This window comes from Pygocentrus nattereri, chromosome 17 (genome assembly GCF_015220715.1).
Source record: "Pygocentrus nattereri isolate fPygNat1 chromosome 17, fPygNat1.pri, whole genome shotgun sequence".
NCBI classification, from domain to species: Eukaryota; Metazoa; Chordata; class Actinopteri; order Characiformes; family Serrasalmidae; genus Pygocentrus; species Pygocentrus nattereri.
Genome location: NC_051227.1, coordinates 31,295,029 through 31,319,953, shown reverse-complemented (window position 1 = coordinate 31,319,953; position 24,925 = coordinate 31,295,029). Strand labels below are relative to the sequence as shown.

At 39.6% G+C, this 24,925-nt stretch overlaps 1 protein-coding gene across 2 annotated transcripts in view; it reads right to left on the bottom strand.

Annotated features, from left to right (window-relative positions):
* Positions 1-1,880: 1,880 nt before the first annotated feature.
* The window catches only part of rpa1 (replication protein A1), a 28,175-nt gene continuing 5,130 nt past the window's right edge, over positions 1,881-24,925 (bottom strand). For both annotated transcript variants that reach the window (XM_037546863.1, XM_037546864.1), the window contains exons 8-17: positions 24,748-24,850; positions 24,601-24,669; positions 22,109-22,301; positions 21,301-21,437; positions 19,546-19,694; positions 12,751-12,880; positions 6,198-6,374; positions 4,657-4,764; positions 4,324-4,410; positions 1,881-2,671 (exon numbers count right to left, since the gene is read on the bottom strand). In XM_037546863.1, coding sequence (XP_037402760.1) covers positions 2,567-2,671; positions 4,324-4,410; positions 4,657-4,764; positions 6,198-6,374; positions 12,751-12,880; positions 19,546-19,694; positions 21,301-21,437; positions 22,109-22,301; positions 24,601-24,669; positions 24,748-24,850 — 1,258 coding nt within the window. In that variant the 3' untranslated portion in view covers positions 1,881-2,566. The remainder of the gene's footprint in view (positions 2,672-4,323; positions 4,411-4,656; positions 4,765-6,197; positions 6,375-12,750; positions 12,881-19,545; positions 19,695-21,300; positions 21,438-22,108; positions 22,302-24,600; positions 24,670-24,747; positions 24,851-24,925) is intronic.

Here is a 24,925-nt window from a genome sequence, read left to right as displayed (position 1 = left end):
TGCCACAAACACAACCTACGAACTTGTTTCACATGACAAAAGGCCTTCTCGGGGGCCATTCAGTCCGGTGACGTGTCCATGAATTGCGGTGTTGCTTAAGGCTTTGCAATTCCACTGCAGGAATTATTGTAGTAACTGAGCATTTTTTGTTTTTGAATTATTCAGGAGGCCTGCAAAAGACCCAACACACTAAAACACATCCTTAAGCAATGGCTTGATCTTGCCAGCAAATGCACATTTATCATCATGACCCCAACAGGGACACAAATGCATCTTCCAAATGTGAACAAATTTTTTATCCAAACAACTTCTGTTCTACAGTGTTTGCACTGTGCAACTCCATCCATACACTTTGCCTGGAGAGCTAGGGGCACTTTACATGCCATCCTCTTCTCAGCGAATGTCACAGTGAGCAGAAGTGCACATGCCTGCGAGAAAATTCTGAGCTGCTCCCCAGAGCCAAATCACCGTCAGAGGACTTAATCAGGTTAGAAGGCCAAGCTATGGGGAAGCAAGCAGGCAACCAGCAGCATCATTACTGCACAGAGTCGCCTTTATTGGCAGCTCTGAAAGCTGCCAAGAGGCTCTGCGTTGAGCAGCTAATAGAAGAGGGAGCAACTCTCTCTGAGGCAAGCGTCTGAAATAATCCTTCCTCTTCTCTGCAATCTCTTCCCTGTTTATTTCTGAGTTCTTATCACGGCAGGGATTCGTTACACACATTTCACTGGGTTTAGATATCGTTAACTCCATTTGACAACTCTTTATCAGGGAGTGTCCATCAAGGAAAAAAGGCCTTATATAAAGGGCCACAAGTGCCACATCACAGCCAGTTTTCAGTTAAAAACAAAAAAAAGTTAATGCACAAAATCCCATGTGTATGTAGTCATAATTTCCATGGACTTCCCAATGTATGATAATCGTATGCACTGAGCAATGAGGCACTGATTAATTTCCATTTGAGAGAGCATGTTGTGACAGCAATAAAACCAACACCATCTCCACTCTTTCAGGATGTGTGAAAATCCCCCAAGGGTTTCTACTGGACTGGATCTTCAATCCGCAAATCAAACATAAATGCAAGGAGGCACATACTAAATGCCAATATTTGTATGACTAGATCACATATGCTCAACCAATAAGGAAACCCTCAGATTTTACTGGTGCTCCAGATACCCAGAGGCAGAAAACTACAGGCATAGTCCAGAGCCAAGTGGGCCATCCTCCATCTCATAGCCTGACATGCCCTCGGTCTTAAACAAATACAGATCACTCATTATGTCCCCTCGGCTTCAAAGAAAAAGGGGAATATTACCAACAACATGCAAAAGAATGGCAGTCAACATCAGAATCTGAATATTAGGGTCTTCGTCAGGCTCCACAATACCCCTTACAGAAGTTTCAGGCCATTCCCATGACACGTGACTGATGAGAACCACAGGAACATCAATGAAAAATTTCCATTTGAGGGGGAAAAAAAACATGAAGGGCAATGAAAAAGACTTCATATCCAAGAGTGGTCCTCAGACATACTGACGGACAGAGAAATATTACAAAAGGTGTTTGTCATTGGCAGAGGGAATTAAAGGGTATTATTGGGAGCTACTGAGGGAAAAGGATTTACATTTCTGAGACAGCTTAGAAGATGAGAGATGTGCAGCTCCGAACAGGCTTTTTTGCAGGGGGTGTTACATCTGGCTTTAGTGATGTTCTCTAAATGCAGTATAAAGAGAGAAATAGAAAGCAGACTGGCATATTTGGAAACAGCGCCCCAAGACAAACACATCACCTTTTAGCTTAAGGTACAGAAGCAATCTGTTAAAAGTAGCAAAAAAGGTCAGCAACATGTTAGTGCATGAAGTGTTAATGAAGAAAAACACTCATCAGGTCTTTCAAAATCTTTATTTCTCGTTTTGTCAAAATGTATTTGTCCAGAAAAGAAAAGAAAATATCTACATAAATAGAGTGCCTCTGTCTCTGGGAAGTCCAATTGACTAAGTGTGTGCATGATGGTGTGGGTGTGTGTGTGTGTGTACACAAAAGCTTATCAGTGCTGCGCAGGTCCATGCCAGGCATGCTCTGAGACAGAAGCCTAGTGACTGGGCTGCTGCACCAAAATGCTAGCAAAGGGCAGCCAATTCCCTCCTACCACCAGCCAACTTAAAGCATGCGTGCACAAACTGACCTGTACATCTTCCCCACTCTCCTCATCCTACCCACTTTCATCTTAAAAAAAAAAATCCTTCGCTCAAACCCTCTTATCCACTACCAAAATGTCAGCAGCGCTCCTTGTAATCTACTAACACATAAGGACAACTGCAGGTCCTGAACCCCACTGCTGCTGCACTCTTGAGTACAACATAAGCATCTGTGAGTGCTTCAAAAACAACAAAAAGAGAGATCCATTTGTTTGGTAAATCAGTATTGGCAGATCACAAGACAAAGTAAAACAAAACAAACTAAATAATACAAAGACAAGAATTACTGAAGAGCACACTTATACGTCAGGACACAAAATGAAAAGCTGATCCGAGTGCTGGACAGCATTCTTGGTGTAGGCGGCAGTGCTCTACTGTGCTGCAGTCTTCCTGATGTTCATGATGAGCCTCTTGCTGTATTCTTTATGATCCACAGGTTTAGCCTCTACCACGGTCACCTTAATGCGGGATTCATCCTAGAGAGAAAAGAAAACGCATCATTCCAAAATTTCAGGAACAGGAATCATCCAAAACTACCAGTACCACTTCTCCAAGTTCAACTGCTGCTGTGTTAGTAACATGTGCTTGAAACGGGACGCTGAATCTCAGCTCCAAAGCAACATAGCACAATCAGCAAAATGGCGCAAAAGCCCTGGTTCTCAATGACTGAAAACTGGCGTGCAGACTGCAGGTCATATAGCACCGCAGTCTGACCAAGCTAGCAGCTAATGAAAAGGCAAAGAGAAAGATTTAAGACGGACATCTGGAGATGAATGGACATTTATAAGCAGCGCAGTTGGTTTCCTGGAATGTTAAACCTTCAATGAGACTGTCAATTACTAAAAAGTTGCGAAGATGAAGTCAACTGCTCATTCGAATTCTCCCATTCCAAGTTCTGCCTTTTGCATTCCGTTAACATTACATTATAAAATAAAATTCAGAAAACTGATTTACATTTGTGAATCGATTCAGAATCGTCCACATCTGCATCGTGATGGATCGAAGAATCTATTTACTAATTAACTGGGCAACAATGGTGACAATCTAGAAAAGTTGTGCCCCCCCGCCCCCCCACTACACATCACTGTCCTCTTTCTTAGTACTTTTCTTCCTGTAAAATCAGCCCCCTTCAAAACTTAACTGCTTACACCTGAAAATGTCCCTTTAAAAATGACTTGAAATCAATATAGGCTACCAACGTTTCAATAAGCAGGCTATGAATGTTTGATATACCATTTTCACAGAGCTCAGTTTAGTCACCTTCAAATTTGATGAGAAAGGTTTGTGGCCCGATTCCATTATATCATGTAATTTAACAATCCTTCTCCAACTACTCTATGGCAGGAATGTGCCACTAAAGAAGAGTGCAAATTTCCCTCAAGGATAATATAAACCTTATTAGACAGAGCCTGTCTGCTGCCTTGCCTTACAGCTAAACTGATAAAAGATTAAACAAACAAAACTAAGCTTTTCCTTATCTTTCACTCAGAGGCAGGATACCATTTTGACTTGTAATAATACCTTTTACAGAGGTAGAACCACAGTGATAGCTGAAGTTGCAGCTATCCACCTCTCTCTTCTAAAGACACAGAATATGTGCTCAAGAAAGACATCCGGATGGGACATGTGCTCAGTTTAAACTCCTCAGAGTCCTCTTTGGAACACAGGGTTAACAGCATCCTTTTAGTCTCCACAGCCTTCACAATGCAGCAATTCAAACTAATCTGCCCCCAAACGCCAAACTAATGCCCCTGCAATTCAAACTAATCTGCCCTATTCACACAGCTTCAAGTGAATGAGCCTGTGTTGAGAGTGAGCAAGTTACTTCCACAGCACCATCTGTGCAAACCTAGGCATGGATGCAGAAATAGTTACAGAGCAATGGAGGCAATTTTTGTATTTTTCTGCGGCACAATAAACAGTGCACAACAGACTAGTACTGGTTTTGTTCAGTTCTGAGCCAAAAATGATGCCTTCTTCAACTCCGTCTTTTGGGCTTGAATTAAGTGACAAATAAGACAGGGCTGCACACAATGGGGCAGAGGCTTTGTGGAAGTTGCAACTTCATGTCTCTGATTAAGCGATATGCACCAAAAAAAAAAAAAGACCCTATTAAGGCTGTGCTTACGTTGTAGGTCTCCAACTTCACTCGATTGCGGAAGACGAAAGTGTTGAAGTTGGCATGCTGGAAGATCTCGTCAAATGCAGCCTCATTCTGTTCAAGAATATAAAAGAAGACAAAATAGAAAAATGAGCTAGTCAGTGCTGAAGCTAAACTAATACAGATAGTCAACCTGGCAAACACACCTGGTTTATGTCTCAACACCACAGACACAATCAAAATTCAGTGACAATGTGCTGCTCCATGAGGCTTTCAACTGCACTGGCCATTCCCTGAGGCCACACTTTCATGTACCAGAAAAAGAGAAAGAAACAGAAACAGAGGGGAAAAGAAACTCACAGAGTCCTTGAGTTGGCCAATATAATCTGCTTTCTGGCCCAAGAGGGTTTCAGCACTGTCTTGAAAGCATGTCACCCATTGGTTGTCGCTAAAATCTGCAATATTTGCCTGGAAAGTGAGAGAGCATGATAAGTTTAGTAAGCAAAGACAGCAACAAAAAAATTCAATCCAAATTTCAATGTTCTGATGAACCATTTTTGTGACACCTCCTCTAAATATAGGTACTGTTGAAAAAGATTTGGCAGAGAGGCTCATGCAAAGTAAACAGTGCCAACACACATTTATGTCGTGCTTGGTGTAAACATATGCTTTTACTACAATGTTATGGAGAACCTCGATGTGCTGACCAGCAAGGGACGCAAAACAAAAAGGAAAATTGGCTTATTTCGCATGTCTGGCTGCAAGAGCTGGGCCTCCTGACTAAATGAGTTTTAATATTTTAATGCTCCTATTTTTAAAATCATTTTGCAGACTAGCAGTAGAGAATGGGGGGGGATTGACATAAGGATTTTCAATAGGCCAATTTTTAAGTACAAAAAAATAAGTAAATAATAAATCAATTGCAATTGTTCAAACACTGAGAATGTTGTGAACCCATAAATTCATATTTAAATTTCAGACTTATTTTTGCATTTTTTTCATCTAGATGAAATGGCTGTGGCCTTTAAAAAAAAAAAAAAAAAAAAAAAAAAAGTCATGTGGTGCGACTATGGTTTCTCAAAGTTACCAGCACAGAATTGGCCACCAAAAGAAAATAAGATAGCTTTCCACAAAAGGTAACTATGAAATTAATAAATCAAAATATATATTTGTAGAAATAATTTCATATTCATTATTTTTAGGTAAAATAAAAATGAACAGATTTAGAGTAATTTCAAAACAGCAGAAAGTTTTCAAAACAACAGGTGATCGCACCACATGATATTTTGACCCTTGAAGTAACAGGAAAATTACAATTAACTAATCATTTTTAAAAGTTAAAGTGAGTAGATATGTGGGAGAAGTACTATATATATATATATATATATATATATATATATATATATATATATATATATATATATATATATATATATATATATATATATATATATATATAGTACCTTTTTATGCATTTAACCCTTTTTTAAACTGAAAAAAAATGGTCTGACAAACTTCAGGAGTCACGTCGCTGACCCACATATCTGCAAAATAAGCAGTAGCATCGAGGAAAAAGAGCAATTAACCAAAAACAATATAAACAGAACAAGAATAAAAAGTAAAAGAATACTACACTATTTTTGAAATGACTATTTTAGGGGCAAAAAGGGATAACTGAGGCAATGCCAGAACAGAAGGATCAAGCTGAGATCGGGGAGAAAGGAGCTGAGAAAAGGAAAGGAGGGATAAAAGTACACAACAGAGCATGACCAAGAAAAGAGTGCCACTCCATTCTAAGGAAGCTTTAGGAGAAGGGGAGACAAGGACAACTGAAATCTGCTGTTTAAGAAAGGGCAACAGAAATAGATGGGTGAGAGGGAGAGCGAGAGAAAAAGACTCACAGAGAGCATGAGACGATATTTGAAGTCAGGAAACTCTTTGTCGCACTTCTCACAGCGGTACATGCCATTCTGCTGGTCCACCACCTTCTTGTTGCAGTCTTTGCTAGAACAGGCCTGGTACAGACAGTTCTCCTTCCTCATATATACAATGGTGCCAACGCAAGTGAAGTAATCAGCCTAAAGGGAGAAGACTTACATCAATGAACAGGGAACACATCAAATAATGCACAAGCCTAACAGTTTTAATCATAGTGGAAGACATCCTATTTTCTGTAACATCAAAAACACTGCATTTTTATTTGTATTGTGTCAAACTTACTTCATTAGTCATCTAAAAAAAAAAAAAAAAAAAAAAAAAAAAAAAAAAAAAAAAAAAAAAAGTAGTATCCATAGCAAAAATAAATAAATTTTGGTAAGCACCATAAATCTACTTAAAGAATGGTATTTAAAGAGCAGAGCATGCATGAACAAACATCTTTGGAATTAGACTGGAGGCAAGGTGGAACGCAGAGAGGAACGCAAGGTGGAAGCACCTGGCGGATGCTTTTTGGGGGCTCAGAGATAAACGTATACAAAAGAACTCTGGCACATGACAAGGAAAAAACATCAAAAGGGCTGCAGATGACAACCGTAATGCGAAATTAATGCTGCTTGTTCAGTGTTCTAACTAGAAGTGACTCTGGAATAAATGAAGACAGGGATGGAGGGGGGGGGGGGGGGTGGGGGGTGGGGGGGGGGGGGTGTGGAGACAGAACGACTAAACCCAGGAGCAACAAAGGCCATGGAGGAGGAGAGTCAGCCAAGGACATCATGCTGTTTTAAACTGCACATGTAACAGCTTGCTCACTCAGCAAGTCTCAGAAGAGGAGAGCCTTTTCTATAGTGAGAGAGGTGGGCGACTAGGCCAGAACAACTCAGCAATGACCACTGCTCTTTAAAAGAGAAAAATAAGCAGCTCAGTACTCTAAAGAAGAGCAAACAAAAACAAAGCCCATACACACTCCAGCTGAATTTGGATTCACCCCAGGGATACATGGTAGACTGCACATGGTATTTTGCTCCTCAAAAGGATTATAAAGCCCTCTTTCATAATCAGAAAGTCTTGACTCATATTTATAGTGTAAAATTGATTCTCTAATAAAAGCCAGGGAGGAAGAGTACATTTTGCCTTTCAGAACACTGCATTCTTCATGCCAACGGGACTTTCATCCCTGTTTAGACCACAATCTACATAGAGGCCTCTGGCAAAGTCTTAACCCTGCGTTTTCTAAGGAAATGAGCAAAGAAAACAAAAACAAAAGCGACTATAATTGATTTCTCTCATAACAGGTTTACTGCTGACCATTCTGTTGCTACGCTTAGGGAATTTGACCCCAATTAACTTCTAGAAGGGGTGGAATTGATATTCTGTGTCACTTCAAATAAATGTAAAGCCTCCAGGGAGTGGCGAGTGACAATGGCAGAAATCAAGAGGGGAAAACGCTTGCTACTCAATAAACAGAACCTCCCTGTAAATTACTGTCATTTCATTTGGAAAAAAAAAAATCTGCCTAAACATTTTAGCCTCTCCAAAAAAGCAGTAATTAATCAAGTGAACCCCAGTATAATTATCTTTTCATTCACTTTACTGCAAAATGAGGCCAGAGGATGGAAAGCCGTTGACTGTTATAATGGCTGCCCTTTCATGGCAAACCAGCACCATCCACAGCTACATTTATCTTAACTTATGATGGTTATGAGTACAGGTGGGCAGAAGTAGAGCAGCATTAAAAGGTAAACCTTACCCAGTGCTGAGTGTCAGTAGACCAATATGGACTTGTTGGAATGGGAGACCAGTATAAAGACTGTGACAAAAACAATTAATTACAGCAGCGCAGTTGAGCATTTTGGGTGGCTTGACTATTTGTCATAACTGAGCACAACAGCGCAAAAGGTATGCTAAGATCTTTGTTTGAGAGAGTGATGGTGTGTTACTGAGAGAATAAGAGAGGAAGGGAAAAAAAAGGAGTCAAAAAGGGTTTCTAAGTCAGCTTGGACCACAAATCATAACTGGGTTCTCTCCACCTCCAGCATCCCCATCTCAACAGGAGCTGAATGAGTTGACTACGGACTGCTATGACAGGACCATAAATTAATTTAGGGGCAAACAGGCCTGCGATACAAACAGCAAAAGCTCCCAAACCTGCAGAAAACACTTACAGAGGAGAGAGAAAACAGACTTGTAGCATCTCCCTTATGCACAATCAGCTTTGTGTGCCACAAATGCTACAAAAATTGTTTGCACTGAAAACCTATACAAGTGTTTTCTTCTCTATAAATGCTCCAGTATACAAACGGAGGATGCTTAAACAGCCTATATGTTAGTCACAGCAAAATGTCACAAACGAACACTACAAAGCAGTGTGTGAAGTGTTTTATAAGGAGATCATGATGCAAAATTTCTAACTCCTTATTTTGAAATTTGTGATGACCAGGATAAAATAAATAAATAAAAAGCAGGAGGCTTAAGTAGTATAAAGCCCAATCCCATTTCAAGCCTTGCCCCTAACACTACTCCTCTGTTTTGCACGTTCATGTCTAGGGGTAGAGCTGTCCCGATTGTTGTTGAGATGGAGAGGTAGGGTGAAATGTTAGGTTACATGGCCCTTCAATTGGAGATTTTTCAGAGGCACACTCCAAATGGAGTGTTATGAGAAAATTCCCAGAATGCCCTGCAAATCATCAGCAAGGTAGCTGCACAAGTGACCTAAGAGACACATAAATGTAAGTATTTACTCTGTAAACAGCTGCTGTATTGTAATAGAACCAATGCAATAGCGTTTTATGGTCATTTCCTTCATAACACGCATAAAAATCGTTAGTAATACACTAATGTCTCAGTCACTACCTAGCGAATTTTCCCATTCCACCTTATATGGTGCAGCAGTTACGTTCTGGTACCTGAGGTTGATGCACCATTTAAGGTGGAATGGGAAAATTTGATCATGAAGCTGGCAACTAAAAAAAAAGCTAAGTTCAGCTTCTTAGAAGAATTCTTGGTGGCGATAATAAATAATTGCCCCCTCTTTGAAGGCGCATGATGCTCTAAAATGTATTTAAGCAGTGAGGAGCTGAACTTTCCCCTCCCTCTGCTGTCACTGGAGACTGACAGGGTTGCCTACAGTTTTTTTTTTTGTTTGTGCCTTTTTTTTATTATTCGGTGACTCATTTGATTGATTGATGCGTAAAAATGAAGTTGTGAATGAATCGCGAGTGCCCTGCTTTTCAGTCTCCTTCGTATAAATGGAAAATGTCAGTGTGATATACCATTATTGCTATAGCATGGAGACACAGCAGGAAAACACGTCCTGATTATTTTTTCCAGGCTATTTTAAATGTTTCACCTGTCTTGACATGTGACACACAAGTGAGATCACCACAGCTGGAGGCGACATATTGGAAATGGCCGGAAAACTGTTTACTGTTTAAGTCGCTGACGACAACTGATGATGTTTCCGGTTCGTGAAGGGTTGCCCCATTTCATAGGGGGAAGATTTGAGGGTTACACTCAAAAACAAGGGGTAAGGGTAAAAGTAAGAAATGGCATTGGCCCAAATCTCAATTCAGAGCAGATAGTAGTTTATAAATATACACTCAACAACCACAACCACAAACGGTATGTAGAATCCTCATCCTCAGTGATGACTATTTACGACCAGGTCCGAAATCACAATAATGACAAAGCACATAACATTTGGTAGAAACCACCACAAATGTAATGAGAGACTGTGTGGTGCAGCCAAGGTAAACTTGAGCAGAGCTTTCCCTCTAAAATCTTTATGAGTGAGGGTGGCAGGAGGGAGTCTACAAGGTAACTTGCACGACCACTACTAGCACTACTCTAGCATACACAACCTATGTGTGTATTGCTGCTGCAATAGGACCATAAACTGAAATAGGCCATAGCTGCTTTGATCGTGTCTACAATGCACAATGTAGCATGGAAATCAGCATCTTATGTTTCTACTTAGAAACTACTGGAATGCTGCTAGCATACATCAAGGAGCAAAAAAATAAATATACTAGAAGAGCAGAACTGTGCTTTGTGCTAGACTTCACGCTTTGGCTAGAACATACATTAACACTTGAGTATGGCAACAGCAGAGGTTCTGACTGACCTGGCAGTGAGTGATTATAGAAAGCCAGAATAAAAGCGGTTTCACAGTAAACAAGCAAACACCAATCAGTTTCTTGATGTAGTGCTTGCAAAGTCTATTCTGTTGGTTGTGGAATAGAAAAATTGGACTACTGGATAATTACTTTCTACGGTAAAGGAGAGACTGGTGGATAATGATAATGCTGGATCTCTAGTATGGCTAGGGAATATATCTTGAGATGCTCACATATTGAGATGAAAACAGGAGGCAGAAGTTCTAATCAAGCAATAACTAGTTAACCCCTTGTAAGAGCAGTTGGATAAAGCAGCAAAATGGTTTTCCTTCTGATGTAACAAAAAAAAACCTAACAAGGTGAAGGGCAGAGTCTCCATTCTTACCCTGTCGCTGGTGCAATACAGTGAAATATCCATAGTTGGAGAGTATTTAAAAAAAAAATACGGAAAAATTGTATGTGTAACATAATCAAGGGGTTCTTCGCCTTTTTTTAGCAACCCTTTTTTGGGGTAAAAATATTTCACTACCACTGCTTTGCAAACCTGATGACATCCAGGGTAAATAATACGTACAATGGAATCTGGAAATGTTGTGATGCTATTGTTACCAGCCTGCCATGTAAAACGTGTAAAAAGTAATGAAAGAGGAACTTCACAAAGACAAAGAACAATCTAAAGTCCAATCATCCGGACTGCTATTTTAATTTGGAAGAATAAGCAAATTCAAAAATAAATCAGTTGCAAACAAATTTGGTATCTGCTGCCATGGTTTTGTGTACTCATTGCCATGACTACAAATCCAGTAGACGAGCAGATTTATTACGCAGCTTATCTGAAGCATAATCTCTTAATTATCAAGCTCAATAAATTGAGTCCCACTAATCTGTCCTCTTCATCTCAGCGATAAATGTGAGTAATTCTTAAGTGTATACCTTGGGAAGGCCAGGTGGGAAGGGCATTACTGTCTGATTAATGAGCAGAAATAGATCAGACTGCAGCTCAGTGCCAACTCACTTTTAACAAAATTCCTAGTTTAGCAAAATTTCACATTTTACTACCAGTCAACATAAGATTTCCTCCAGGATTATAACTAGTTCGATAAGACAAGCATAAATGGCTATAAAAAAAAAAATTTTAAAAAAGTCTTCCGGAACTTTTCAGTGGTAATCCATAACTTCCTGTTTCACTGGTGTATAAGGGTATAAATCTGGGGGCACAACAGCAGCCAAGCATCCTTAACCATCCATTAACATGGAACTAATCATAGAATACATAGAATACAATAAATGAATACAAAAAGCAGGCTGTTGCATTCTAGTCATGCAGAGAAGGGCATAACGCTCATTGTGAAGTAAGGTTCTGGGAATCTTGGCTGCCTATAACACTATGTCAAAGCCTGGTATTCCTGAAGGACACTGACCTATAGTGTACTCTGAAATAATGGATCACTGACCATATAATCAGGCTTTCAAAGTGTCCATTCCAGTTTCCAGAATCAAACTAAGACCTAAAAATGTTTTCACAATTTGCATTGATTTTTGCCAATAATTCTGAATGACAAGCAGTTAATGCTACAGAATTTGCTTTTACATTAGATTTCTTTTGAATTTTCAGTGCAGCATCAAAGTGCCAGACACAAACCTTTCTGTTTTTTGCTTTTTTTTTTTCACTGATTTTTGCTGGAGGTCCTACAGAATTTGCATTTACAAGGGTTGGAACATTGTTTTAACATTGTTTTAACCTTCAAAATACTATGTCCAAACTTTCAAATAAGATTTAAAGAAAGGGCCATGTTAACTCATTTTAATTAATTATCTTAAGAGTATAACACAGTGGGAAGCCTTAATGAGAATCACTGCAGCACACAAGTTGTCCTTCTCTTATGCATGTTCAGATAATTCCGTTTAAAACAGTTAATTTATACACATTAAGGCCCAATCCCATTTCACCCCTTGCCCCTACCACTTAGTCCTTAGTCCTCCTTTTTGTGTATTTCACACCTAGGAGCAGGGTGTCCTGATTTTGTTGAGAAAAAGGGGTAGGGCGAAGTGTCAGGGCTGCATGGCCCTCCAAATGGAGGTTAAAAATAATGATAATCATCAAATTGTTCAATGTTGTTTTAATGTATGTCATTTTCTTGATAAACCATTAATAAATAAATAAAAATCGCTAACTATATGCTAATGTCTCAGTAGCTAGCTAGCTGAACTTGCATCTTAAATAGATCAGCAGTACTGACACTTGGTGTGCCAGAATGTAAATATTGCAGCACTTAAGGTTTAACGAGAAAACCTGAAATGGGATTGGGCCTAAAATCAATGAATAGTCAAATTATTTTGTATCTGCTGCAAATTTATACTAAAGCTTCTTGAATAGAATAAAACTATTCAGAAATCTGTTTACCTTGTCTCCATGGCCCAGGTGTTCATTTTTGACATCTGCCAGGGTCTTCCAGTTGGTGGGACCGCTGCCTCCACCCCCCCTCATCTCAGTCATGGACTGTCCATCAAGGGCATGGCCCTCTTTATCATACCTGTCATCACAGAAAAAGAAACATTCCAGACTGTGGTCAGAAATGCCATAATTTGAATCCTAAAAAATAATAATAAAAAATTCTTAAAAGGTACTGGCTTATCCAATCATTCAGCTGAATTAATTGCATCTTAACTCTGCAACTAGGGAGATAACAAAAAAGCTGAACTACAGCTGTAGGTGGGAAGAAGACTAAAAACAGCAGCAGCAACACTATGTGTGAAATGAATCAACAGCACAGGGACAGTTGAGTGAGAGGGGGTCAGGGTTGTGATGGTGAAATCAGAAACCCATTTTCACTGAGCACTTGGGGTGCTCCAGAGTGGCTATGAGGAGGGATGGGAGGGAGATTGTGAGGGAGAAACAAAGCCCATTCAGGTTGGAACGGAGTGTGAGAGATCAATACAGCATTCTAATCTATAAGCTGGAGGGCTGGGGTGCTACGGGTGAGGCGAGATGGTAAATACAGGGGTTCAGGGCTTGTTATGGGAGGCATGACTAATTGAAAATATCCCCATTAACGAGGAAGCGTGTGGCCCTGGCATCCAGGGTCCTGCCAATTTTAGCTCCCTCTGAAAAATGGGTTTAATTCTCCAGCATGGCACATGGTCTTGCAGCTCTACTCTTTCTTCTGTTTTGTTATACAGCTTTGCCTGTGTATGAGTAATGAACTAAATATAGTGCCCATAATGAAATGAAAATTAATCAGAAGTAGGTTGATTAAAAGAGCACTATTTGTCATTTCCATTAAAGAAAAGCAACAAAAAAACAGGAAATGATGGTTAAGAATGCTTTCAGGAGAAGTTATTTGGATTACAATTACAAAGACCACCGAGGGAAAGCCATAAAGCAGGACCCAAATGGCAGACAGGAAATAGCTGACTGAGCTGTATACGTAGAAGAACAAGCATGGCCATAGGACAAAGGAGGGAGGATGGCAAGAGGATAGTTCAGGGACAAATTGGAGCTGGCGTGCACTTTCGAGGGCTGAACTGACAGGGAAGGACTCAGTGCAGCATGTCTGAAGAGAACTGAACAGACTGTAGAAGAAAAGAGGGAGAGAGAGATTGGGTGAGGAACCGACTGTTGTATGTCAAAGGGAAACACACAAAAAAGGACAGAAATACTGTTATGACAGAGCACATGACAGAACCAACACTAGAAGGAGGGGAAACACACAGCACATCCATGATAGCAAAGCATTAAAAAAGTAGGGCAAATGACACACCCACACTATGTATGAGAGGCATCTTATCACTGGGATTCAGTGGGATCCCAATTGTAAAAGGTTGTAGGCATATGTATGGTTATGATGCAGGGCTGAGTGATTAGCATTTAAAGAATGTGAGGAGAACCTCAACTATGCTTATTTGCAAAAAGACTGTGGCAGACTTTACACTTGAAAGCAGTTATCATTCAGAAATGGCTGCAGTGCTGACATGCACCAGACAGACACTATAGTGGAGGTGGGGTGGGGGTGTGGGTGCATAAAGGTTTATTGATGTCATTACAGCTTCTCTTCTGAAAATGGCAACTCATTGAGCTGCTCTAAAATTCAGACCACAAACTAAGAGTACAGTGAAAAAAACATTTACAGTACAGTACAATATGACTATCATTTGAATTCGGTAGTTTAAATACTTACTAACCCACACATGCTTATGTACACAGCAGAGACAGGGACAGACTGATGAATGGACAGAGCAACTGAGGCACGACGATGGAGAACAGAAGCCATGACTGACACTGCCAAGAGAGTAGGACACAAGTCCACCAAACCTATAATGCCATCTAATGGACAACCATGGTCTCACAATAGCACCATGTTATTCAACACTTCATTTTCAGGATAATCATTAATTCTAAGCTATAATACTAGCTGACCAATCAAACTGAAAATTCCCCACCTGCAAGACAGAATATTGATGTACTGAGATCAACCCTATGTATTTATCACATCTGAGCAACATTTTTTGATATTGTTTGATATCTCAGTATGCAAGCAGAAAACTGCAGGCTCTGAAAGATACTGCAAATAGAGTAATAGATGCAGCATAAGGCAAATCTTTTCCTCCCTTGGATAAGGGAGTTAATTAATGAGCACTGACAAAGGCTGGAGCAACTATAAAACATTAAACACATAAAGAATATTTTAATCAATCAATCTCACAAAATGAATCACTGTTTTTAATTATTAAATACTTGGTTAAAGCACAGATATTACAGTTGCACCACAGAGCTCATATTTAATGCTCAGAGCAAAGTCAAATTTTATGCAAATCCTCTTTCATTTAAAGAGCTTGAAACAGTATTCCATGTGTTCACAGTGCTACATCAGAGTGAGACTGAGAATTTTACAGTAAGAATATCTAAGGGGCATAAATCTGTACACTAAACTGTTAAAAAAAACAAATGTCATCTATATGATTAATGACAGTGATTAAAGGAAAATTTTGCCTTTCAGATCAGCAAAGAGAAAGAGTGCTACAGCCTATCCTTACTGTGTGGACTTAAAAGGGAGTTTGTTGTTGAATAAATCCCGCAGGTCTCCTGATTATCTGATCAAAGCATTCACTTTCATTAAAAAGCATATTCTTATACAGGTGAATGGAATACACACTTACTGCTGATGCACAAATTTGAGAATAGCATAAACTGGGAAGCTGGACATTGTGATTATCTACAAGAAAAGTTTCAGCTTTGGACAACAAGGCAATGCACCGAATATAGAAATCAAAAGATGAGCTATTGATCAGCAGCAGGCCTCAGTAAAGTTTCTAGCTGCTGAGGTTAACACTCCATCCATTACTCCTGCACTGCTAATTGATGGGGGTCTAAAGTAGGCCTCTGAGCCTTCAGGAGACAGGCCAGCCAGCCATGTGCTGTGCAACTGGCCAACATTTAATAGCTCATTATCCCTGCCCCCCCATGTGAAGCGAGGACAGTAGAAAGGACAACACTTCTTCCTCTCTACCACAGGATGAACGCCTAACCCCTTCACTTAAGCACCAAAATTGTAATTAAAAACACTGACCATTCATTGTAGCTCTTGGTGTAAAATGGCCACACCTTTGGAAAGCTTTGTAAGAAGACTACAGAGCTACCGAGGAGTGCTTTTTCAGCTCACTTATGTTAGGTTGCCTCCCAATTTCAATCTGATGAGTCACATTTCACTGCCCTTATTACACAAATGAAATTGTCAGATCCCCCTAAAAATAATTACCCAGAAAATATAGCCACAGGCAGCAATCTGTAGGGCCCAAGTAGCAATCAGCTCAATGAAGTCTAATGTCAGACTGGGGTCTTTTCTAGAGGATGAATGATAAGTCAGACTTCAGCAAAAGGCCTTCATATGTTATGATTCTTGATCAAATTTAGTATAGGAATACCTTTTCAATATTGGTATTCTAAGCTACAGACTTCGAACAAATAAGTAAAAATGCTAGACAAGCATTTCAATTTCTGACAGAATTTACAATTGTAAAGATGTTCAGCTCATAAAACTGAATCACTGGAGCACTTATTTTTCTGTAGGAAAAGGAAAATATTAGCAATAGCGACTTTTAATTATTTTATTCCTCAGTGTGCACCGAGACAAGCCTTGAACGCCAGTCTGGGTCAAATTTTAACCTGTCTCAATTGAATCTCAATTCATAGATTTTGAGATGAGACTAACAATTTCAAGTTTTAGTAATTCAATTCAGAAGTGCCAAGGACGCAATGACCGTGGGGGGCAAAAATGTCAACATTTTTTTTCCCTGTACCATTTACCTACAGATGCCAGAGCTTATCTTAAGACCCATTTTGAAATGATCAGACTAAATATCTTAAGATTAGTTGAAATGGGTTGTTTTAAATGATTTCTAACAGATAAAACACAATACATTACTTGTAATAGCAAAGTTATTAGGCTCACTAAACTGCATTATTTGAATCCATTTTCATGTCCTGAAGTGAAATGATGCATGAGGTATACTTAAATAGACTGTTCGACGACGACGACGACGACGACGACGACGACAACAACAAAATATTACGCCTGTCAAATGCCTGCTGAAAGCTGACAGTTGCCAAGATCAAAAGGTGCAGCATGCAAAATCTTAGCTTGGAAGGATGCAAAAAAATGGCTACTTAGCTTTTAGAACTCCCCACTAAAGACTTACAATCGCCAAAATTGAGGTCAAGTTAACAAAATGTAATTATATTATATAAGTAGAAAAGTGCACATCCTGAAGGAAACGCAGAATGGTTGCACAGCAGTTACTATGGTAATCTATAGGAGGAATGAGGGATGAAAAAAACGACACAGAGGGGTGCAGGTCAGTGTGGCTGTGGATTAGAGCTTAGGGATCTACCCTGAATGAGTACTTGAATTTTGGTGGCTGTTGGAAAAAAGAAAAAAAGGGCTACAGTCTGGACGAAAATAAATGGGAGTCTATGGGAGTAACGAGGGATTTATTAAAAAAAAAAAAAAAAAAAAAAAAACACATGACAGAGGAGTGTGGACTAATATGGCTGTGGATTAGATCTTAAGAACCTGTTCAGAAAGAGTACATGCATTTTGGTGTTTGTTGCACAATGGAATAAACGGTTATGGTTTGGCCGGAAATAAATGGGACTCTGTAGGAGCATCGAGGGATGAAAAACAAGAAACAGAGGAGTGCGGGTCAGTATGGCTATGGATTAGAGCTTGGGGGTGTGCCCTGAGTGAGTAGATGCATTTCACCGGCTGTCGGGCAAAGAAGTAGAGTTTGAGTGGTGGCGAAAATGAATGAGACTCCATGTTAGAAACAAGGGATGGAATAAAATGAGTGCGTGTCAGAAGAACAGTGAATTCGCGCTTGGGGGCCTGCCCTGAGATAGTGTATGTGAAACGGTGTTGTTCTGAAGTAGATTGGCATACATTTTTTATCCTATTCATTTTCTATGGGAAATTTTTTTGCAAAATTCCATTGCTATACGGAATCTGCACATCCGATCCAAAAGCTATATACAAGCACGCCTCACACAATCAGTCCGGACAATATGGAATTGGAACGGTGTTGATCTCGAAAACTGCGGGACGAGTTACATGGCAAAGAAACGGCATCTCACAGAATTATATCTAATACCATACCATTCTAATTAAAAGCATATTACAATGGTAATATACTGTGTGTGTGTGTGTGTGTGTGTGTGTGTGTGTGTGTGTGTGTGTGTGTGTGTGTGTGTGTGTGTGTGTGTAGAGAGAAGGCTATAGGCTGGCACACATTTTGACCAGTTTAAAGTAATATGCATGAATAATGAACGCCTTGATCAAGAAAATACCTTCAGAAACTCAACGGAATCACCTGAAGTGTATATATATATATATTAGTTCACATAAAAACCCTCATGGCACGCACACACACACACACACACAACAAAATGAGAGTAATTTATAAGAGGGTATATTTTGTATTGCAGCCATTCACAATAAACTCCAAAGACCAACATCATGGTTATGATTATGAAAGAATATATTGTGCAGTCCTGGCAAACACAAAATGCTGACATCTTAAATCTTTGCCTCTCCCAGAGGTGGGGTTTTAGAGCAAGTGATTTATTTTAATTATTAAATGTTTAAACACTAAATGGTTATAACCCCTACTTTCAGCTGCTTACATCATCTATATAGCAAATAAGCTCTCTCACAGCTTTGTGAGAAGACTAGACACCTCCATAAGATGAAATACCAAGCATTCACACCCCACACATACAAGCTGTTTATTTCTGGATATGGTAAACACTATGTACCATAATTTGAGTAATAAATAACTGAATTGGCAGGAGAAAGCATGGGGGGGATGAAACATGAGTTACAATTACTTTCCAATTCCTTCTTAGAAACAGCCAATAAAGAGGAATAAGAAGGCCCCTGTACCCATATGACAGAGGCAGCCTTGAGCATGTGGCTCAGCCCAGTTCTGCTCCCTGTTTATGTTACACAGATACGCTCATATTTTCTCCCCATTACACTTTCACTTGCTGCCTGATCGAGCTCTACTGCTTCAAATCTACAATAAAGAGTACATTGCTGTCCTTGAGAGACAAGTGCTATTTACATGCAAGTCACAAGGGAAACAGCAAATCTTAGTGTGGGATTAATGATGATTTGCTTTCTTCTATCAGCACTGATTGAGGAGCCCAGCGCATCCTCTCAGACGAAGCTAATCTTGGTATCAAAGTCATGAGCATGATCCCCTTTGCCGTTTTCTGGAACATGCATTTTAGTGCCTTATCTTTGCATGTCCCAATTCTCACAAGTAGTACAATACAAAATGGGCCTCTAGCATATGTTCTTTGAGGAATGTGTGGATCTCTATCTTGTTAATTGTGGTGGTATAAGAGATCCACTGCAAAGTTAGATGGTGCAAAATCTAGTATCAGGGTGCTAAATAAAAAATATATAAAATATTATAAAAATAAACAATAAAAAAAATTTAGCTGTCATTATCATAATAAGAGTAGCACACTACTACAGAATATAATAGTCAAAAGCGCTGACTGAATAGGAAAAATAGGAAAAGCACTTCTTGCTGCCCCCTGTACTATCAGAAAGCTACATCTCCTCCATATTACAAACTTTTTTCCGGTTGGGTTGAATAATGATATCAGCACCAATTAAGGCTCAGAAGCTTCACTCACCAGCCTCGCAGCTTGTATGCCTCCGGCATGTCAGGGTTAATCATCAGTGTACTGCTGTAGAGTGTAGAGAGAGATCGTCCTCCAAAGTCAGAAAGCCTGGCACCCTTTATGGCCAAGATGGGTTGCCCAGTGCCATCAAATGTCTCTGCCTAGATAGACAGACAGGTTAAAAAAGATCAGCGCTTGCAATGATAGCTCTGCATCAGAAATAGTTTCTAAAACACAGTACTGTGCAAAACTGGTAATTAAGAACAAACTATTTTTTTTTTTACTCCAGAACAAGGCAGAAACTATTTTTAATAGAAATGTACAAAGAATCCTCAACAACTAAATATAGTATCTAATTTTTCAGTCTTTACTGTGCGATACTATGCATCGCATTTATTCCTACTGTAACTGTTGTTTATGCGGCAGAACATCTAGCTTTCCACAGAAAATCCCTATAGACAAAGACTATCTGCTGGGCAAACAAAAAGCCAGTGCCATGCTGCCCAATATCAGAGGTTAAGTTAACCTCAGTGTGTTTTGTTATGTGACACTACACAACAAACTAGATAGAAAGCTTTATCACACATTTAAGCAGGGGAGAGGACCATAGGACAGACGCTCTACACCCTACCACCTATATACAGGGTTTTATACTAAAGAAATAATGCTTATCTATTTTCAGGATGCATTACATGAGGAACATGTATGTATTTAAAAGGACAAAGTAAGACTTGGGAAACAAGTAAGTGTCAAAGTAACAAAGTACTGAAGGGCAGTATCTGTTAGCAGATCAATGCAACTCGTCTTCAGTGACAGTGCACAACTGTGTTTGCCAATTACTAAACCAGAGTCAAGAGTGAATTTATTCGAGGCCTAATTTACCTGTGTAGAAACCCATTTCCAAAAAGGTTGGGACAGTACATGAAACACTAATAATAAAGCAGTTATTAGAAAATGCTGTTTGACCTGTATCAAATTGAAAATTGGTAAAACAATATCTGATATTTTACATTTTTTTGGTAAATATACACCAATTTAAAATCTGATGACTGCAACACATTCCAAAAAGCTGGAAAGAGAGCATGTTTACCACTTTGTTACATCACTTTCTTTTAACACTTAATTTGGAGACTAAAAAGCACCAACTGAAAATGTATGTTTTTGCCATTCTTCTGTTATACAAGTCTTCAGCTGTGCAACCATATAGTGCCTTTGTTGTCATATTTTCAGCTTAATAAAACATTTTCATGTAGGAGTCAGTTTAGCATGCACAACCATGTTTTCTAACATGAGCAGAATTTGGATTGGTGTTTTCATGTTCACATAACATGAGTGTCACTGAAAAAGACTAAATGTTGACATATGTTGCTTCAAAATGTCTTCAGCGTTAATGGTGCTTTCACAGATGTGCAGGTTTCTCATAAACCCCTCCTCACCCCAACAAAAGTTTTCTAAGTATTCTTCAGCCCATCGATGATACCTATAAAAAGATGCCAGTTTTTAATAATTAATTTGTGGTTTTGAGCCTTTTCCTTTATGCACAGACATTTCTCTGGCTTCCCTGAATCTTTTGGTATTAGGCACAAAAACCAAACAACAATGAATGAACAAATCTGAAAAGGTAAAATTAAGGAAAAGTACATCAATATCTTGTCTTGTACTCTTTGTTCAAATACAGGTGAAAGTAAAACTTATAAATCACTGCTTTCTGTTTTATTTGCATTTTACCTACTGTTCCAACTTTTTTGAAAGATTTGCAGATCTTACCTCTTTTCCCCACATGGTGACCTGGATAGTTTTGCCAGACATGTCCATCAGCTGGATGTTCCGCTTGGACACCTCACGACTGTTCTTAGTTGTGATACGAGTCACATCCTCCACACTCTTACAAACACCAATCACATCTGAAGATATTAAAAACAAATTGTTTACCCAGACATGCTTCATATTAGTTTCCTATTTGGCATGCTGGCTGGCAGTGCTTGTTACCCGTTTGTCTACTTGCCACTTCAGTAATCCCTCACATACTTCAGATGACTTTGACACATCTACCTGTGTCTATCAGCATGATATTGGCCACTGTCATTCATTCTGAGTGTAATCCAATAACATGTCACAGCTTCATTACAGCGAGCTCCCACACTCCTCAGAGCTGCCATCATAATCCGCTTATCTAACGCCGTTGAGTCATCGGAGCACCATTAAGAATATTTCACAAATCACTGCCAACACCTGACTCAAAGCCTGCAAGAGAAACATTCCTGCTGCACCTTACCATGCTCCCGCTGCCATTACCCTAATTACTACTGTGCTTATTACTTCCTTATTCAAACAGCGACAGCATCGTCTCCCTCTGCTCTCCAAAAGGGACACAAAGTCAATCTGCGCCACAGGCTATTACTGTCACCAGTATTATTAATATTGCGTTTATCAACATTATTATAATTACCGCAGCCTCCTGGGCCAGTGACGCATCCATCTCAGGGAGCCACAGACTTGCTCTGTCCGCTCCGCTGCAGCTAATTATCAAAATGTCTGTTATTAATGATGGCTATCGCACAACCAGCAAACTCACCCACGATGGCATCCTTGTCCCGAGCCTCCAGGTCAGCAATGAAGACAAAGTCACACTGCACCATGGGAACGTCCTGGCTGTCGTCACAGGGGATGATGCTGGAGTCACCGTTCAGGGTCATCTCGTAGTCATTCTTCAAGGATGTAAACTGTTTGTTAGCAATCTTCAGGCTGCCCTTGGAGATGTAATATACCTGCCGAGCAGAGAAAAATACAAACCTGAGACTGAGCAAGCATAAGAACAGCATGTAAGACGATTTAGACTCCGATAAACAACACAACACATATACTATGCAATACTTCCTGCAAGTGAATATTTGGGTGAGAACTCCATGGATTTCATAAGAGCCACATTTGTAGAACTAAAATACAATCCCAATTCCAATGAAGTTAGGATGTTGTGTAAAACAAATAAAAACAGAATACGATGATTTGCAAATCCTTTTCAACCTACTGAAAAGACTACAAAGATCACTGTGTTACATCACCTTTCCTTTTAACAACACTCAATAAGCGTTTGTGAACTGAGGACACCCATTGTGGAAGCTTTGTAGGTGGAATTCTTTCCCATTCTTGCTTGATGTACAACTTCAGTTGCTCAACAGTCCGAGCTCTACATTGTCACATTTTGTGCTTCATAATGCGCCACACATTTTCAATGGGAGACAGGTCTGGACTGCAGGCAGGCCAGTCTAGTACCCGCACTCTTACTACGAAGCCATGCTGTTGTAACGTGCAGAATGTGGCTTGGCGTTGTCTTGCTGAAATAAGCAGGGACGTCCCTGAAAAAGATGCTGCTTGGATGGCAGCATATGTTGCTCCAAAACCTGTATGTACCTTTCAGCATTAATGATGCCTTCACAGATGTGCAAGTTACCCAACCATCAGAGATGCTGGCTTTTGAACTTTGCGCTGATAACAATCTGGACAGTCCTTTTCCTCTTTGGCCCGGAGGACACGACGTCCATGATTTCCAAAAACAATTTGAAATGTTGACTCATCAGACCACAGGACACTTTTTCACTTTGCATCAATCCATCTCAGACGAGCTCAGGCCCAGAGAAGGCAGCGGCGTTTCTGGGTGTTGTTGATATATGGCTTTTGCTTTGCATGGCAGAGTTTTAACTTGCACTTGTAGATGGAGCAACGAACTGTGTTCACTGAGAGTGGTTTTCTGAAGTGTTCCTAAGCCCATGTGGTAATATCCATTACAGAATTATGTCAGTTTTTAATGCAGTGCCGCCTGAGGGTTCGAAGGTCACGGGCATTCAATGTTGGTTTTCTGCCTTGCCACTTATTTGCAGAGCTTTATCTAGATTCTCTGAATCTTTTGATGATATTATGGACTGTAGATGATGAAATCCCTAAACTCCTAGCAATTGCATGTTGAGAAACAGTGTTCTTAAACTGTTGGACGCAGTTATGCAAAGTGGTGAACCTCGCCCCATCCTTGCTTGTGAACGACTGAGCCTTTCAGGGATGGTCCCTTTAAACCCAATCATGACACTCACCTGTTTCCAGTTAACCTGCTCACCTGTGGAATGTTTCAAACAGCTGTTTTTTGAGCATTCCTCAACTTTCCCAGTCTTTTGTTGCCCCTGTCCCAACTTCTTTAGAACGTGTTGCAGGCATCAAATTCAAAATGAGTGAATATTTGCAAAAAAACAAAGTTTATGTTTGAACATTAAATATCTTGTCTTTGTAGTGTATTCAGTTGAATATAAGTTGAAAAGCATTTGCAAATCATCGTATTCTGTTTTTATTTATGTTTTACACAATGTACCAACTTCACTGGAATTGGGGTTGTAAAGTCAGCTAATTTAAAAAGAAATGTCAATAAAGATGAATGCTGGTTAGTGAATATTTAAGACCTATTTAGATCTAGTAACAATGAGAAGTCTGAAACTGAAGCCTGAACTTGCAAACCTGAAGCCTGACCTGATCAGGCTCGAATGATACTGCCAAGTTTGAGGCAAGTCATACACTTGCAACTTTTTCAGCCCCAGTATTACATGCTAGGCCTGAGTAAACAGCACAATGTAATCTGATATCATTGATGATGGATAATTAACTCACTGGCAATGTGTAAAAGGCAATAATCTGCATTTTGGGAAAAGAAAAGCAAATTAGAGAGGTCTAATGTACTGTTAAACAGCTTAAATACATTGAAACGTTGTGTGGCCATGAGCCCCCAATAGTCATCTTTAGTAATCATGATTTTTTTATATGAAAATTTATATGAAACTCAAAAATTTGATGTAACAGCATTTATTATTGCTGCTCGTACCTGGCAGAAAACAGGGCCCACTCTTCACTTGTACATTACAAGCTTCTCAACTTACTGCTGCTGCTGCTTTAATACTCAAAAACTCAGAGCTAAAGCAATTCTAAATGCACAAATGGCACTGTGAGGTATGCATGTGCAAGAGAGACTGCAGAAGTGAAAAGGGGGGAGTGCAAAAAATGACCAGTGTGAACAGAATGTTACCTTACCTTCCCCTGTTCGATGAGGGAGTAGAATTTGTCCACCTCTTGATTAAATCCAGTAACCCTAATCTCTCCCTGCAAGTAACAAAAAACTAGTGAGCAGACAAATGTTAAAAATGATGCTTAGAAACTGCTAAGATATTTGATACTTACGCTCTCATCTACAATCTCCATGGAAAAAAGCTTTCCATCTCCGCGAGAATTGCTCCAAGTGCGAATGGCACTCTTGTTGGTTACACGTGCTCGAACTGTCCATCTAAGGATAAAAGTCTCAATTAACGAACAGCACTACACATTTGTATGGGAGCAGAAGCTACAAAGTAAAACAGTT